Genomic DNA, 15,551 nt, shown 5'->3' with positions numbered 1-15,551 from the left:
GAGCAGGGCAGGGGGCGGTGAGGCTGCGCAGACAGGGACAGTCACTGGAGCTGAGCACGTGGGTCGGAGAGCAGAGGACAGAGCAGGGCGGGCACGAGGGTGGCCTGGCTGTCAGGAGGAGGGGGGGCGGGCAGGACCTGGGGAGGGCGGGGTGCAGGGGTCGTCCCGCCTGTCTCTCTTCATCCCGGGCCTTGCCACCTCCCGCCCCCCTGCCACACCCATCCCTCTTAGCTCCGTCTCCATCTGCAGACACCGGCCCGGTGGAGCGGCGAGGCGCGGTGAGGCCAGGCCGGACAGGGGTGGCTGGCAGTTGAGACGGGGAGGCTGGTGTGTCTGAGGGACAGGAATGTGGAGTCTCAGCGACTCCCTGGCTCAGGCGACAGGTCTTCACTGACCCGCAGTTAGGGTTGCAAGGGGCTCGGTGGCCACGGTGGGTGTTCAGCATGCTGGGGCCACTGGCCCTCCCTCAGGAGGCCCACGGTTACGGGTGGGGCTGGACCAGGACGTGGTCACGGCGTGGGCTGTGGGCAGGGATGTCCGTGCGCGCTCTGTGATCAGGAGAGCAGGGCTGGAGGGGGAGGCACAGCTCTGGGAGTGAGGCCGCCTGGCCAGGTGACGATCTGCTTCCTGTTTGCTGCGGGGCTTGTGTGATGAAGACAGCTAGGCACCTGTACAGGCGAGAACCTAGACGCACACATAGGCGATTATCTGATCGGGGCCGGCGAAGGCATGGCGGATCAGGTGACACCGGCGGGCGCATGGGCGCGCCCCAGGCGAGGGGTCTTGCAGCGGCGTTTGGGCAGAGGGAGTAGCACCAGGACAAAGGGCCGCGGCCGCAGAGCCCGAGGGGAAGGCCAGCGGGGCTCCTCAGCCGGCTGCACCCGGCCGCACCCGCGTGACGGAGCGGGGAAGGGGGGGCACCACGAGGCCGACGAGTCAGGCTTCAGGGGGACATGGTCGACTCGGTCCACGCCGCGGTGTGGCTGTGGTGGCGGGAATGACGAGGGACATTGCTTAGGTGACATCTGCCGTGCGACGGGCCCTGGCTGATACAACGTGGCAGTCCAGCTGACCGGATTCAGCGCGTGTGGGTTGGGGCTCACTACGCAGCTGGTCCTTTCAGAGACTGGGAGAAGCACAGTCCACAGGGCGGGGGACCCAGGTGGAGAGCGGGGGTGCAAGGCGGTGGGACATGAGCTTACAGGACTGGCGGGACAGTCGCGTGGTGAGGTAAGGCAGGTGACCGGACTGTGGCTCGTCCTCCGAGGGAAGGTCAAAATCAAAAGCTGTCAGGGACTCAGAAGCAGCTGAGCGGTGGGCGGGGCGGTGGGCGGGGCGGAGGAGCGGTAGGCGGGGCGGAGGGACAGGGGGCGGGGCTGAGGAACGGTGGGCGGGGCGGAGGAGGGGTTGGCCGGGAGGCCGGGCGGTGGGCGGGGCGGTGGGCGGGGCGGCGGGCGGGGCGGGCGGGCGGCGGGCGGGGCGGCCCGGCGGCGGGCGGGGCGGCCGGTGGACCCAGGCTCAGGGAAGCCTGCGCTGTGCTGAAGAGTCTCGTGACAGGCGGTGCGGAAATACCGTCAACATTCCACTCCTAGAAGCGTTGGCGCCAAATATTTTGTAAAAGTCACACCTGTGAAAGTCTCACTTCTCCGCTGACGCAGGATAAATGTGTCCACACTGTGAAATATCTGATTTTGCGCGATCCTCCGCCCTCCAAGACGGAGGCTTCTGCAGAGCCAGAAGGGGCGGTGACAGCCCTGCCCCCCGCGGGTCGCTGACCGCAGGTCCCTCTCTCCCCGCCCCGCCCCCGCGAGCAGCATGACCGAAGGGCTGGGCCAGCTGACGGACGGGGTGTCCGGCCTGGACGACTTCACGCAGACGCACGAGTACCACGTGTGGCCCGGCTACGACTACGTGGGCTGGAGGAACGAGAGCGCCACCGACGGCTACGTCGAGATCGTGTTTGAATTCGACCGCGTCAGGAACTTCACCACCATGAAGGTCAGGGGTCACGGGTGGGGGTCTCGCGGGGGTCGCGGCGGGGGCCGGGAAGGCGCCGGGGGCGCCGCCCGCAGACGCGGCACAGCCCGCCCCGCCGCTCACTCGCGCGCGCGTGTCCTGGTCACGCGCGTCGTCATGGGTACGCGAGGCCTCTGCCCAGGCCACCGCTCCTCACGGCTTCCGTCATCGTCCCAACCGCAGAGGTGACATGTCCCCTAGACACAGTCCCCACAGTTCTCCCTCCCTCTAAGGCCTGTGGAAATGTTGTTCCTCCTTTAAATGTCAGAAGGAAAAAAAAGTAACTTTAGGGTCAAGAATTATTCTGTTTTTAACAACGCAGCCGTACAATCTACTTTTAATAGGTTTTTGCAGAGGGAGGGGCCACAGAGGCAGAAGGGCTGAGAGCCGTGGCGGTCGCCGTGTGTCCCTGACCCACTCCCCGGGGGGCAGGGCTGCTCCTGCGGGCGGGTGGCTCTCTGAGACTGGCCCCGAAGCACGCGGGAGGCCGGGCTCTGACCCAGTCCACGGCGCCAAGCACGTCCTCCAGCCGCAGACTGACGCCCCCTGGGGGAAGGCCTCAGCCTTCTGCCCCCGAGGCCGTACCCATGGCAGCTGTCTGCACGCGCCCGCTCCCCGCCGGCCCCGCCACACCGCGTGCGCGCGCGGCGGATGTGCCCCCGCCGGCCCGTGGCTCACGCCCGCCCCCCGCCAGGTGCACTGCAACAACATGTTCGGCAAGGGCGTCAAGACCTTCAAGGAGGTGCAGTGCTACTTCCGCTCGGAAGCCAGCGAGTGGGAGCCCAACGCGGTGTCCTTGCCGCTCGTGCTGGACGACGTCAACCCCAGCGCCCGCTTTGTCACGGTGCCCCTGCAGCACCGCATGGCCAGCGCCATCAAGTGCCAGTACCACTTCGCCGACACCTGGCTGATGTTCAGCGAGGTCACCTTTCAGTCAGGTTGGGAGCTCAGGGCACCCGGGGGGGGGAGGGGGAGAGGGGGGCGGGTGTCTGGGGCTCGGTGGCTCTCACCCTGCAGAGAGGGGACCTCTCATGGGAGGGCTGGGCTGAGCCCGGGGCGGGCAGGGGTCGGCTCGGCTCTCGCGTGTCCGTGCAGTGGAGGGCTGAGAACGAGCGCCCCGCGAGTTGAAAACTTCAGACCAATTCACGATTAGAATAGTCCAGTGAGAATTTCTGGGAAATCGGGAAGCCAACACCAAAGTCGAGGCCGCCTCTGTGCTCAGGCGACCCCCCAGGCCGGACCCCCACCGGTGACCACTGCTGGAGTCCCCTCTCTCCTTGGGGTGCCGGGCGGTGACTTGTGGCTCGCCCACGCCCCTGCACGCCCTTCCCCTGCCCTGTTGCCCCAGACCCCACGCCCTGCAAAGTGCCCGATGGCGGGGCACGGGGCCAGTCGTCCTCCCCCGGGGGACGGGCGGATGCCCGAGCCGCCTCCGCGAAGGCCCCGAGTTCAGTCCCAGCGTCACCACCCGCAGCTGCTGCTCCTGCCCGTGTGCGCACAGCACAGCCCCGCGTCCGGGCAGAGCGACCCCTCCCGCGGGCCCGGCGCCCCCCGCACCGCCCGAGCCTCCAGTGACCGCCTCGTTTTCAGAAGGATCAGCCTGCCCAGGCTCGTGGGGACGGTCACCGCTCGGGAGGGACCGCCCTTCCCTCAGCAGCCTCGGCTCCCTCTCTGGGAGGTGGGGTGCAGAGACCGCAGACAGGCAGGAGGGCCAGTGCCGGGTCTGCGGGCGTCATGCCGTCACGCGGGGACACAGAGCCCGGATGTGGTCTTCAACAGATGCCCAGGGCGGTGCCAGCAAGACTGGGGCAGGAGAGGACAGGCCGCCAGGGAGGCGCCGGGCGGGGACAGGGTCCCAGGAGCGAGGCTTGTCCTGGGCCCGGGAGGAAAGTGCGGGCGAGAGCAGACTCACTGAGCGACAAGCCGGGAGCCCCGTCCTTCCCATCTGCTCCTTAAAAGGAGAAGGTTTCGTGGTGGTTCGCCGCTCAGGGAGGACGGACGGAGACAGGGTGCATCTAGCATCGCAGGTTTGGTGGCTTGGTTCCTCCCGCTGGAAAGATCTAACCCGACGTGACCGGACTGATCATTTCACATGACGTCTTTATGAAGAGCAGACCTTTGGATGTTCAAAGCGGCGTCACCTGCATCAACGGGGACAGCAGATGCCTACCTGTGCTCGGGCTGTGTCAGCAGAGCGGTCGGCGGCCTCGGCACACCACGGCCAGCCGTAGGGGTGGGCTGCCGTTCCCTCGGGGGCCCTCGTCAGCTCCAAGTCCAGGTTCACGGTGATAGCCGTTTTCACCGCAGCCCGAGGCCCGATTCAGAGACGCACGTGTCGGTGCCAGAGACCCGCCGGCTTACCCGGCAGCGTGAAGGAGGATTCCGGGTCTTGGGAGGGAACCGGCCTCGCAGGAGGAAATGCGTTTCTGCTTCCCACCTCCTGGAGCAGACGGCTCAGAGGAAGGCGTTAGCTGCCGGCATCGGTCTGGCAGAGACGCTTCGGCATCCGGCTCCAACGTCGGTTGTCTCTCAGGATACAGGCTGCATCTACCAGCCGACGGGCCAGGGCGGGGATGCAGGCGGAAGCCCGTATGGGAGGCAGTGGGCTGCCTGGGGCAGGGCACCCCGGCGGCAGTCAGCCCCCCGCCCCCGGCCCGCGGCAGGCTCCCGTTCTGCTGAGTTTGCGTCTCCCTCCCTGGGCGTGCCTGCTGAGACACGGGGTCACGGCCCCCCACACCTCTGCTGCTTGATGGCTTTGCGCCGCAGCACCCGGTGTGCAAAAGTTAAACAGAAACTCACGGGAGAAGGGTCACCCCACTCAGTAGATGAAGGGCGGTTAGGAAAGGCTGGCGGCGGCCCACGAAACCGGTTCCACGGCATGCGAGGTCACACCCGCCCTCCATGACACCACAGCCCACTGTCCCCCCTGCTGCTCTGACCTACCCTGGTTTCGTGACAGATGCTGCCATGTACAACAACTCTGGGGTCCTGCCCACGTCGCCTGTGGCGCCCACGACCTACGGTGCGTGTGGGTCCTGGCTGCGGGAGGTCGGTGGGGCGAGGAGGCTGGGGGTTGTAGAGGCTGTGGTCTCGGCGGGAGGCTCGGCACCCGGCCGCTGTGGGTGAGCCGTTCCCCGGGAGACCGCAGCCCGCCTCACCGGCGAGGCCCGAATCCGCCCCTCCCCGCTGCTGGTTGGAGCGACCCCTCAGCCAAGGTGGAGTCCGGCGCCGTCCCAGCTGCTTCAGGGGAGTCTGGGGACCTAGGGTCAGAGACGCGGAAGGGGACATTCTCAGGGGACAGCCACAGTGGGGGTCTCAGCGAAACAAAATGCTAGTCTCTCTCGTTAGAGATAAATACGCAAAAGCATCGTACCCATTGCTCCAGACACTCGCTGGCCATGCGAGCTCCAATCTGGGCATCGTGCGATCTCCTGTCCCCAAAGACAGCCCTCAGCTGCCTTGCCTCGTCTCAGAGGATGCAGAGTGAGACTGTCGGTCACCTGTCTGCATGAGGCGTGACTAAGGGGCCAGTGGCCCAGGCTGTGGTGATGAAGGAACCGAATCTTGGGAAGAAGAGCAGGGCTGTCCACTGCCCAGTCTGCGGCGTGAGGGGAGGCGCCCGCTGTCCCAGGGAGGAGCCTGCTGTCCCAGGGGAGGCGCCCGCTGTCCCGGGGGAGGCGCCCGCTGTCCCGGGGAGGAGCCCGCTGTCCCGGGGGAGGCGCCCGCTGTCCCGGGGAGGCGCCCGCTGTCCCGGGGGAGGCGCCCGCTGTCCCGGGGAGGACCCCGCTGTCCCGGGGAGGCGCCCGCTGTCCCGGGGAGGCGCCCGCTGTCCCGGGGGAGGCCTGTGGGCCCAGGGCAGAGCAGCAAGGCCCGAGGAGCAGCGCGGGAGGTGGCATCTCGCATGGTTGCCCCGACGGGACTGGGTCTGCCCCGTCCCTCGTCCAGGCGCCCGGGCACCCCCCTGCCCCGGAGATGACCACACTCTGCATCTTTCTCCTCCTGGTCACAGATCCGATGCTTAAAGCCGACGACAGCAACACTCGGGTCCTGATCGGCTGCTTGGTGGCCATCATCTTCATCCTCCTGGCCGTCATCGTCATCATCCTGTGGAGGCAGTTCTGGCAGAAGATGCTGGAGAAGGTGAGGGCACACGCCGCTCCTCCCCCTGGGCCGCTGGCGCCCGGGAGCGAGGCCGGACAGTCAGGTCCCCGGGCCCCGAAAGCAGCGGGTGGAGAAGCTGGTGGCCGGAAGGGGTCGGACAAGAGTAAGCCAGGCCACGTCCCCGTGTTTGGGACGAGAACACTGCCCCGCTGGGTGGACTCAGCTGGGGCGTCGCCTTGAAGACTTGGGCTCCCCGGGGGTGGGGCGGAGGGTCTGTAGTTCTCAAAAGATCACAGGCAGGCGGTTGTGATGCACAAGCTACATCCCTAGTCTCTCCTCTCACTGTTCGCTTGCTTGTCTTGTGGGGTGTGTGCACGTGGGTGTGTGCATGCATGTGTGCACATGTGCGTGTGCACGTGTATGCGTGTGCGTGTTTGTGTATGTGTAAAAGCATCCGGCCTCGTTAACACCCAAGCCGAGTTCCTCACGGTTCAGTCCCACGACCGGGCTCGGAAGGTCGTGGCGCCCCATCCGAGTCCCTCCTCAGACTCTTCTTGCCCAGGCGAATCATCCGAATAATTCTTAGTATCTCGGTTACTAAACACGTGGGGGCAGGGGGCGCCCCCCGACCCTCGGGGCCAGAGCGGGGCGTCGCGGTGTTGGCGCGCACGCGCCCAGTCAGCAAGCGTTGGAATTTCCGCTTTGCCGGCGGAGGCCGCGGAAGGGGGGCCGCCAGGCCGCTGTTTGCAGAGCCTGAAACCCCCACGGCGCGGCCGCGGGCGCGCGCGCGATGCTTCCGACGCCCCCTCCGCGCGGCCAGGCGCTGGGTCCGGGGCGCTCGCGGGCCCCGGCGGCCGCGGGCTGCAGCGGGGCAGCGGTGGGGGGCGGGCGGGGGACCGGCCGCCGCGCCCCCACGCGTCCCCGCCGTGCGCCCCTCCAGGCCTCGCGCAGGATGCTGGACGACGAGATGACCGTCAGCCTGTCGCTGCCCAGCGAGGCCAGCATGTTCAACAACAACCGCTCGTCGTCGCCCAGCGAGCAGGAGTCCGGCTCCACCTACGACCGCATCTTCCCGCTGCGCCCCGACTACCAGGAGCCCTCGCGGCTGATCCGCAAGCTGCCGGGGTTCGCGGCGGGCGAGGAGGAGCCAGGTGCGCGGCGCGGCGCGGGCTGGATGCGGGCTCCGCCCAGCGGGTGTTTGGGGGGGCCCCCTGCGGAAGTGGGAGCAAGAGGGTCAAAGGCGTTGCTGGGCGTTTAACCGGAAGAGCCGCCGCAGTCCCACGGTTCAGCCTCCGCGGTTGGGCCAGGGGGGTCAGCGCCCAGATAAGGAGCGCACCCGGCCGCAGGGGTCAGTGCGGGAGGTCAGCGTCAGGGTCTCCCTGGGGGCGGATAAATAAACAAAGCAACCCCCGCCCCCCCCCCCCAGCTCCCAGGTGTTGAGCCACCCGGATACTCTCAGCCCGTTCGGCTGATTCCTCCCCGTGGAACATGGTTAGAATCGTACAAGATTTTATTATGAGAATCAACATTTCCTGCCTTTTCTCAATAGAAACACCGCTTAATAAAACGGTGACAGTTGATTAACTTTCCAGTGTGTTTTTAAAAAAATTGCCACAGGGTGATGTCAGGGTGTGGGGGGGCGGATGTTGAGGTCGTCACTAGGCTCAGAGCAGCTTTTCCATGAGGTCGGCCACTGGAGAGTGACCGAAGTGAGGCGACAAGGGCGTGTGGCGGGCGGGTGGGCACGAGCCTGTGACACTGGGCTGGGCGCGAGCCTGTGACACTGGGCTTCCAGGCGTCTGTCGGAGGGAGGGGGGAGGGGCGCCGTTTGTCGCTGCGGACAGCATAGGCCGGCGCGTTGACCGTTAACCGAGGGCAGGACTAAGGGACCTAAACTAAATGATTTCCTTGGCCGAACTGGAGCAATTTACCTGTTTTTCTCAAGTCTAACCCCGCCCCCCCCAGTTTAATTTTTACGGTAGAGAGTTTCTTAAACTTAATCAGAACGTTTTTAAATACCTAAACTCAGTTAAGTCGGTGACAGTCTTGAAAGAAACGCGCTAGTCAGTCTGCAGCCTTCCTCCCTGCCCTGGGGTGGCTTCGCCACGGGCCGTCCCGTCCGGGGGGGTGCAAGCGGCGGTGGCCTTCCCGAAGGCCACAGGAGGGGTCCCCAGCGGAAGGGAGGAGGGAGGTCACGATGCGCCCCGGCCACCTCGGGCAGGTCCAGCCGCCCGCCACCCCCCCCCCCCACCGTCTCTCCTCTAAGCGACCTGCAGAGACGCCCGGAAGGAGACCCACCGGCCTTGTCTCCGCAGGCTGCAGCGGCGTGGTGAAGCCGGCGCAGGCCGGCGGGCCCGAGGGGGTGCCCCACTACGCCGAGGCCGACATCGTGAACCTCCAGGGCGTGACAGGAGGCAATACGTACTCGGTGCCTGCGGTCACCATGGACCTGCTCTCGGGGAAGGACGCGGCCGTGGAAGGCTTCCCCAGGGGGCTCCTCACTTTCAAGGAGAAGCTGGGCGAAGGCCAGTTTGGCGAGGTGAGCCGTGCCTGGTGGTGCGAGGCGGGGGCCGGTCGCGGTGGCCGCCGGAGCGAAGTGCCCCTTCCCGAGGGGGTCCACGCAGGCATGTCTCCGCCACGGGGACGTCCCTCACGGGGACGTGCGTGGGGCGGCCTCCTCTTTGTCAAGCGCCTCTGACTTCTGTGTAGGGGTTTTTAAAACAGGCAAATCACTAGACGTAGTAGATCCTGAAAGACGCTCCCTATTTGCAAAGTGTTTTACAATAGGTCACAGAGGGTGGGGACCCGCAGATGCTATCGGCTTGCCTACGCTGTCCAAGGCCGGCCTGATAGCCTCCTCGCTTTTTCCCTTTTTCATGGGGATTGTGTATAAAATGGCCCAAAACAGCCTCGCCCTGCCTTTGGTCCCAGAGCCAGCCACTAAGGAATGAATCACCGGCTGAAGCGAGGCGGGGCCCTCTCCCCGCTGGCCCCAGAGTCATGTGTGTGAAGGCTGGCTCGCCACCCCGACTTCGCCCCATGAACCTTCCAGAACTAACGCAGCCCTTTAAGGTGCAGAAGGAGGTCCTCAAGGCCACGGCCACACTCCAAGAGCAAGGCTCGGCTTGACAGGCGTGGCCGGTTTTCGGGGGCGGGGCTTGTCCCTTGCCCCTTGCCCCTTGTCCCTTGGCCGCGGGAGGAGACAGACTGTAGGCCTGGCCCGCTGTGTGGTTCAGGGGCGTTGCTCGTAGTGCTCCTGTCGCCCTGGCGAGGAGGTCGCCCTGCAGCTCGTGCGACCTGGTGGCTGAGCTTCCTCGACATGAAGTTCTCTGCCCGAGCGACACTTCGCAGTGAGCTCGGCCCGCGCGCACGCCCCGATGCATGCGTGTGCCGTCGGTAACGCGGCGATGGTGCGTGTCGGTTTGGTCGCTCCCTCGAATTAAAGGCATTTCCACGAACCTTCTGGTCTGCCGCCGGTCATTTTGGCCGAGTGGTAAGAGCTAGTGTGTGGCCGGGCAGTGCCCAGCGGCGTGCCGAGACGCCCGGGGCAGCGGCGTGGCTGAGCGGGCTGCCTGTTGTCTAGGTCCACCTCTGCGAAGTGGAGGGCGTCGAGTTCAAAGACAAGGATTTCGCCCTGGACGCCAGCGCCGACCAGCCCGTCCTGGTGGCCGTGAAGATGCTGCGCGCGGACGCCAACAAGAGCGCCAGGTCCGCGGCCGCGTCTCAAGCCGCCTCCGTGGGCTTTGTCTTCGGGCCGGACGCTCGGCAGCTCGTCCTCTCGGGAGGGGGAGGCCCGCGGGCAGCCGCGCGCTCCGCGCAGGGTCCGCAAACGTGCGCTGTCCCACACTGTCCGTCGTGGTCCCGCGTCTGCGCCCAGCCCGGGGCCACTCTGCTTCCCGCTCCCTCTGCCGTTACCCGGAGGTCCTGGTGGCCGTGGCCGCCTCCTCCAGGCAGGCCTCTCAGCTGCGCGCACCTCCCTCCCTGAGCCTCTCTCTTCTCCCGTCACCCTTTTCCTCTCTGTTGACTTTCTTGCCCCTTTTCTCTCTTATGCGCCTTTTCTTCTATGTCCAGCAGACACCCCCCCCCCCCGCGCCCCCGCAAATGCGAAGCTACCTCCACTTGGAAAAGTGCCCATGGTCCTCAAAGCAGAAGGACCACAGTCCTTTAGTGGTTCCCAAACTGGGACTCCCCGCCCCCACAAATGCAGTTTCCGGCCACCCCGCGCTGGCCACAGCCTCTCCGCTGTACCGAGGGTGGGTTGGTCCCCCCCGAGAGCAGCTGCCGGGCGAGCCCCAGGGTGAGCCCCAGAGCCCCACGTCCGGGGGGCACCACACCCTCCCGCTCTGCTGGCCGTTGTCTCGCTGGTGCTCGGCGCGCGAGAGCTAACTATATCTCCCGTGTCCGAGCGGCCGTGACTTCCCCAGCCGGCGATGGGGTCCATGAGGAGCTGGCGTGTGCCAGGATGCGGAGTGCCGGCGAGAGGAGGCGGGGCGGTGGAGCGGGGTGGGGTTTGGGGGCGTCTGTCAGTCCGCGTGGCGGGGACACCCTCCGGGCCCCCAGAGACGCGGAGCAGCACCCACGCTCGGCTGAGCGCAGGACTGGGGGACTGGGTCGGGGGCACAGCCTGGATGCGGGGGCTTCGCGGCGTCCTGCGGGGTGCGGGGGGGCACCCCCCGCCCATGTGCACCCCTCGGCAATGGCCCGACTCGGCCTGCTCAGGCCGTGGAGCGCCCCATTTTGGGGGAGCGCGGCTGGCCTGCATTGGGGTCCTATCGATGGGGTCTGGCTCCCAGTTCGGGATTCCCAGAAATCCCGCAGGACACTGGGGACTGCCCGCCTCGCCCAGCGGCTCTGGGGGCGTGGCCAGAGGCCTCTGGGAAGGCCGGAGCCTTCCGACCCGACCCGAGCGCGACCCGAGTGTGGCTGTCACCAGGTTCTCGGGCGACTGCCAGCCTTGGGCAAGCGAGTCCTCTCTGGCAGCGCCCAGGTCACCACACAGACCTCGCGACGGGCTGCGGGTCTCCTGGGCTGGGGGCCGCCGGTGTTGGGGGGCAGGGAGCGGGCAGCCCGGTCACCGCTCGGCCGCACCAGAGTCCCTGCTGTACTACCGGCTGTTTGAAGGGTGGCCGCTGAGCGTGCGTGGGGCCCGCCGGGCGGCAGGCGGGGCTGTGCCCTGGTCCCGCTCTCAGGCGTCACAGTGGCGTGAGGGGCACCGAGCCCGGGGGCAGCAGAGCCGCACATCGGGGTGCCAGGGGCCGTCTGCTGCGCGCGGTGCAGGGCAGGCAGGCGTGGGGAGCCGGGGAGGGCGGGGCTTCGCTGCGGCCGCCTGGGCCCTGGCGGTTCTGACCCGGCCACGTCTGGGTGTGCCTCTGCGTGTGTCCCCAAAGGAACGACTTTCTCAAGGAGATAAAGATCATGTCCCGGCTCAAGGACGCCAACATCGTGCGCCTCCTGGCCGTGTGCACCGCCGACGACCCGCTGTGCATGGTCACCGAGTACATGGAGAACGGGGACCTCAACCAGTTCCTTTCCCGCCATGAGCCCCCCGGGTCTTCCGCCAGCAGCGTGCCCACCGTCAGGTGAACAGCCAGCGCCCCACCCTCCCCGGGTTCGGCAGCACTGGCTGGGCCTGGAGCCGCAGCCCTGAGCCTTCCCGCTCATCAGCGATGTGGGTGGGGAGGTCGGAGTGCAGGGTGCAGGGGCAGCGCCCTGGGGGGATTCGGACGGTGGCCGGGGGAGGCCGGAGCCAGGGCCGCGACCAGCTCCCGAAGGCGCCTGCCCCGCGGCTTCCCCTCCCTGCATTCACCCTCGCACGTTTGTGTTTCCCAGCTACGCGGACCTGAAGTTCATGGCCACCCAGATCGCCTCGGGCATGAAGTACCTGTCCTCACTGAACTTTGTCCACCGGGACCTGGCCACGCGGAACTGCTTGGTAGGCAAGAACTACACCATCAAGATCGCCGACTTCGGGATGAGCCGCAACCTGTACAGCGGGGACTATTACCGCATCCAGGGCCGCGCGGTGCTCCCCATCCGCTGGATGTCCTGGGAGAGCATCCTGCTGGTGAGTGCCCGTGCGCTGGGCGTCCGGGGACGGCACCCTGCTGGCGGGTCCCCGTGCGCTGGGCGTCCGGGGACGGCACCCTGCTGGCGGGTCCCCGTCCGCTGGGCGTCCCGGAACGGCACCCTGCTGGCGGGTCCCCAGCCCGGCGGTCGCCGAGGGCACCGCCGCCACGGGCATGGGTGCGTCCTCTGGCTCCGCACTGTTTTCTCTCTGGGCTCAGCCTTATTTTTAACACTTGCCGTTTCTGCTGGTGAAAGGCAACACGCCCGCTGTAGAGAACTCGGGGTGTAGAGAACTCGGGGTGACGCGCAGCCGGGCGACGCGCCCCTTTTCCCTCTGTGTCCTTGCACGTGGCACGTCGTCTGCGCAGTGAGAGCACGTCGTGTGGAGAAAGCTCGTCCACACGGAATGTTCTTCTGTGTTGATTCCATAACCACGTCTGTCACTCACGATGCAGACCGACGTCTGTGTTTTATTTTAATGATTATCCCCGTTCACTTTTCATGTCATCAGTCTTTGCTCTATCGTTTTTATTCAACTCTCGGTACTGTGGACTGGGGATGAGTCATTTTTTCAAAACACGTCTTGGAGATGTTTCTTCTGGCCATGCATATCTGAGACATTTTATTTGTGATTTCATGCCATTCAGCCGATTTATAGAATTATCGGACTGTAAACTTTTACTGTCTACATGTAATTTTTGTCTTTTGTCACTTAATATTGCAGAGAAAAGTCTGAGAGCAATCTAGTTTTGTTCATTTATGGTTACTATGTTTATTTCTTGTGCGCTCTCATAGAACTCATGAATTAATTTTGAAATGAAAAAAATACATAGTTATCACTATCCCCTCAACAAGATAACTACTTTTAATTTTTGGACTATTTTCTTTCAGAATATTTTTTTATACTTGTATCTCTGTGTACATGTGTATATAAATATGTATATATTTGTTATGTATATATATGCATCCATATACACATAATTATATTACATAATTGGGATGACGCTGTACACATACAATTTTCTATCATCAGTGTTTCTTGTGCATTAACTGTTCTTCAAAAACACGGGTTCGATGGCTGTACCATATCCCACTGTGTAAATATGTCCTATGATTGAATGGCGTCCCTGTAATTTGGTATTCAGGTACTTTCCAGTTTCCTGCCCTTGCGAATGCTGTCGATGTGGCCAGTCTACAAGCCTTGGCCGAGATCTCTGCCCCCTGCCCCCCTTTGTGCTTCGCGTATCTCCCTGTCCCTAACGCGATGACTCCACGTTGCTCCTTTAAAAGTGTCCCGTGGCCTCGTGAAGGGCGGCCGGGCCCGGGGAGTAGGGCAGGCAGGCTCGTCTCACTCCCCCGGTCGGGGGGTGAGGCGGGCGCCGCCGTCCGCCTCCCAGCGCTGCGGCCACCGCACAGGCGGGTCCGGTCCTCGCCGTCAGGAAAGAGGGTGGGGGGTGCCAGAGGACGAGAGATCACAGCTCCCTCCCTGCAGGCTGTTGTTCTGAGTCCCCCTTCTCCTCATGGAACAGGGCAAGTTCACCACGGCGAGCGACGTGTGGGCCTTCGGGGTGACCCTCTGGGAGACTCTCACCTTCTGCCAGGAGCAGCCCTATTCACAGCTGTCGGACGAGCAGGTCATCGAGAACACCGGGGAGTTCTTCCGGGACCAGGGCAGGCAGGTGAGAGCTGCTGGGGCAGGGACGCGCCCTCGGGGGCTCGCGGAGGAGGGGACGGCGCCTGACTCGAGGGGCGGTCTCCCGGGGCGGTGGTCTGCTCACTGGCCACCCAGGGACGGGGGAGGCCGGTCTCCCTGGCGCCCATGCCGACTCTACTGCATCGCAGGGCTGCCAGGGTCACCGCGGGCACAAGGACTCGGTCAGCCGCATGAAGTCAAGTCCTGTCTCGCACGTTTGATCTGCTTCTCGACCTAGACCGTGAGGTCTCTCTTCTTGGTCGAAAAGTATAAGCTCGAGAGTGAATGAGCGACTTCTTAGGGTTCATGAAAACTGGGTTTGGAGGTCGGCGGTGTTGCTAGGCTTATCTGTCAGGGACGACCAGGCGTATCCTGGCCTTGCTGCTCCGGGCAGGCGCCTGGAGACTGTCGTGGCCCCTCAGGGCTCACGAACGACCCAGTTCCTGGCCCTGCTCTCAGGCTGGTCTGGCTCGCTTGGGTTTTAGATTTCCTGTGAGATGTGGGATTTAAAGCTTGCTGGTGGCCGGAGCCTGAGCGACCCCATAGTGTCCTGGCTGCTGCGCACCTCAGGGTGTGCATCTTGGGCCAAAAAATGATCATAGTTGAGCAAAGGGAGGAGACTCTCGTGGAAAATGAAAATGGACCCTGAATGGCTGTAACAGAGCCGAGCGAGCAGATCGGGGAGTGACCGGGGGCCGGCGTGTGACCGGGGGCCGGCGTGTGCCCGGGGGCCGGCGTGTGCCCCGGGGGCCGGCGTGTGACCGGGGGCCGTGCGTGTGCCCGGGGGCCGGCGTGTGCCCGGGGGCCGGCGTGTGACCGGGGGCCGGCGTGTGACCGGGGGCCGTGCGTGTGCCCGGGGGCCGGCGTGTGACCGGGGGCCGTGCGTGTGCCCGGGGGCCGGCGTGTGACCAGGGGCCGTGCGTGTGCCCAGGGGCCGTGCGTGAGACCAGGGACCGGCGTGTGCCCAGGCGCTGTGTGGTGCAGGCCGAGACAGCCGGCCCCGGCCCGAACCTGCCCTGGCTCAGCAGGTGTTCAGCGGCTACAGCCCCGGCCCTGAGGAAATTTAGGAGGAAATTACTCTCTGCCCAGGACAAAGGGTGGACGGTAAGGGAGCAGACCAAGTTAAAAGCGTTTTCCTCTTGGCCCAGTCCCTGCGCTCACCAGGCTGATTTCTTGGAAGTCCTGTGGCCAGTCGAGAGTGGTGTGTTCGATTAGGAAATGTAACCTCATTTGTCCTAACGAGTTGAATGTGCCCTGGAATCGCAGGCGGAAGGAGGCGTGGCACAGGCCTGGCCTCCCTCTGCTTATTACTCAGTGACCAAATCCTGCAGAGAAAAAACTTGCCGGAGGCGAAACCCGACCGGCAAACAGTGAGCAATCCGCCCGCACGTCCGCCGTCCGCTCTGCGCGTGAACTAGTCCAGCAACTTAGCACGAAGTTACACGCCGGTTTGTCAAACGTTATGCTGTTCGATTTCACAAGAAAACACTGTTTTCTTGTTTAATGGAGTTTTAATTTCTAATCATCTCGGGGGTTTAATTTTTCTTATTTATTTTTAAATATTCAGTTTAAAACGGTCTGCCATTTCGACCTTAAGTAAATGCTTAACCAGATATATTTTGATCAGCTTCCAAATGGTCGAGTCGTGAAGTCACGTAGTTGCCTGGAGCCAGGT

At 64.7% G+C, this 15,551-nt stretch overlaps 1 protein-coding gene across 3 annotated transcripts in view; it reads left to right on the top strand.

The window, feature by feature from the left end:
• The window catches only part of DDR2 (discoidin domain receptor tyrosine kinase 2), a 36,496-nt gene that overhangs the window by 16,067 nt on the left and 4,878 nt on the right, over positions 1-15,551 (top strand). For all 3 annotated transcript variants that reach the window (XM_016129720.2, XM_036234720.1, XM_016129719.2), the window contains exons 7-16: positions 1,815-1,998; positions 2,711-2,954; positions 4,976-5,038; positions 6,026-6,156; positions 7,058-7,268; positions 8,433-8,656; positions 9,701-9,825; positions 11,505-11,696; positions 11,947-12,181; positions 13,713-13,862. In XM_016129720.2, the coding sequence (XP_015985206.1) occupies positions 1,815-1,998; positions 2,711-2,954; positions 4,976-5,038; positions 6,026-6,156; positions 7,058-7,268; positions 8,433-8,656; positions 9,701-9,825; positions 11,505-11,696; positions 11,947-12,181; positions 13,713-13,862 (1,759 nt within the window). The remainder of the gene's footprint in view (positions 1-1,814; positions 1,999-2,710; positions 2,955-4,975; positions 5,039-6,025; positions 6,157-7,057; positions 7,269-8,432; positions 8,657-9,700; positions 9,826-11,504; positions 11,697-11,946; positions 12,182-13,712; positions 13,863-15,551) is intronic.

Source organism: Rousettus aegyptiacus, unplaced genomic scaffold (genome assembly GCF_014176215.1).
Source record: "Rousettus aegyptiacus isolate mRouAeg1 unplaced genomic scaffold, mRouAeg1.p scaffold_m13_p_17, whole genome shotgun sequence".
NCBI lineage: Eukaryota > Metazoa > Chordata > Mammalia > Chiroptera > Pteropodidae > Rousettus > Rousettus aegyptiacus.
This window is presented reverse-complemented; position numbering and strand designations above follow the sequence as displayed.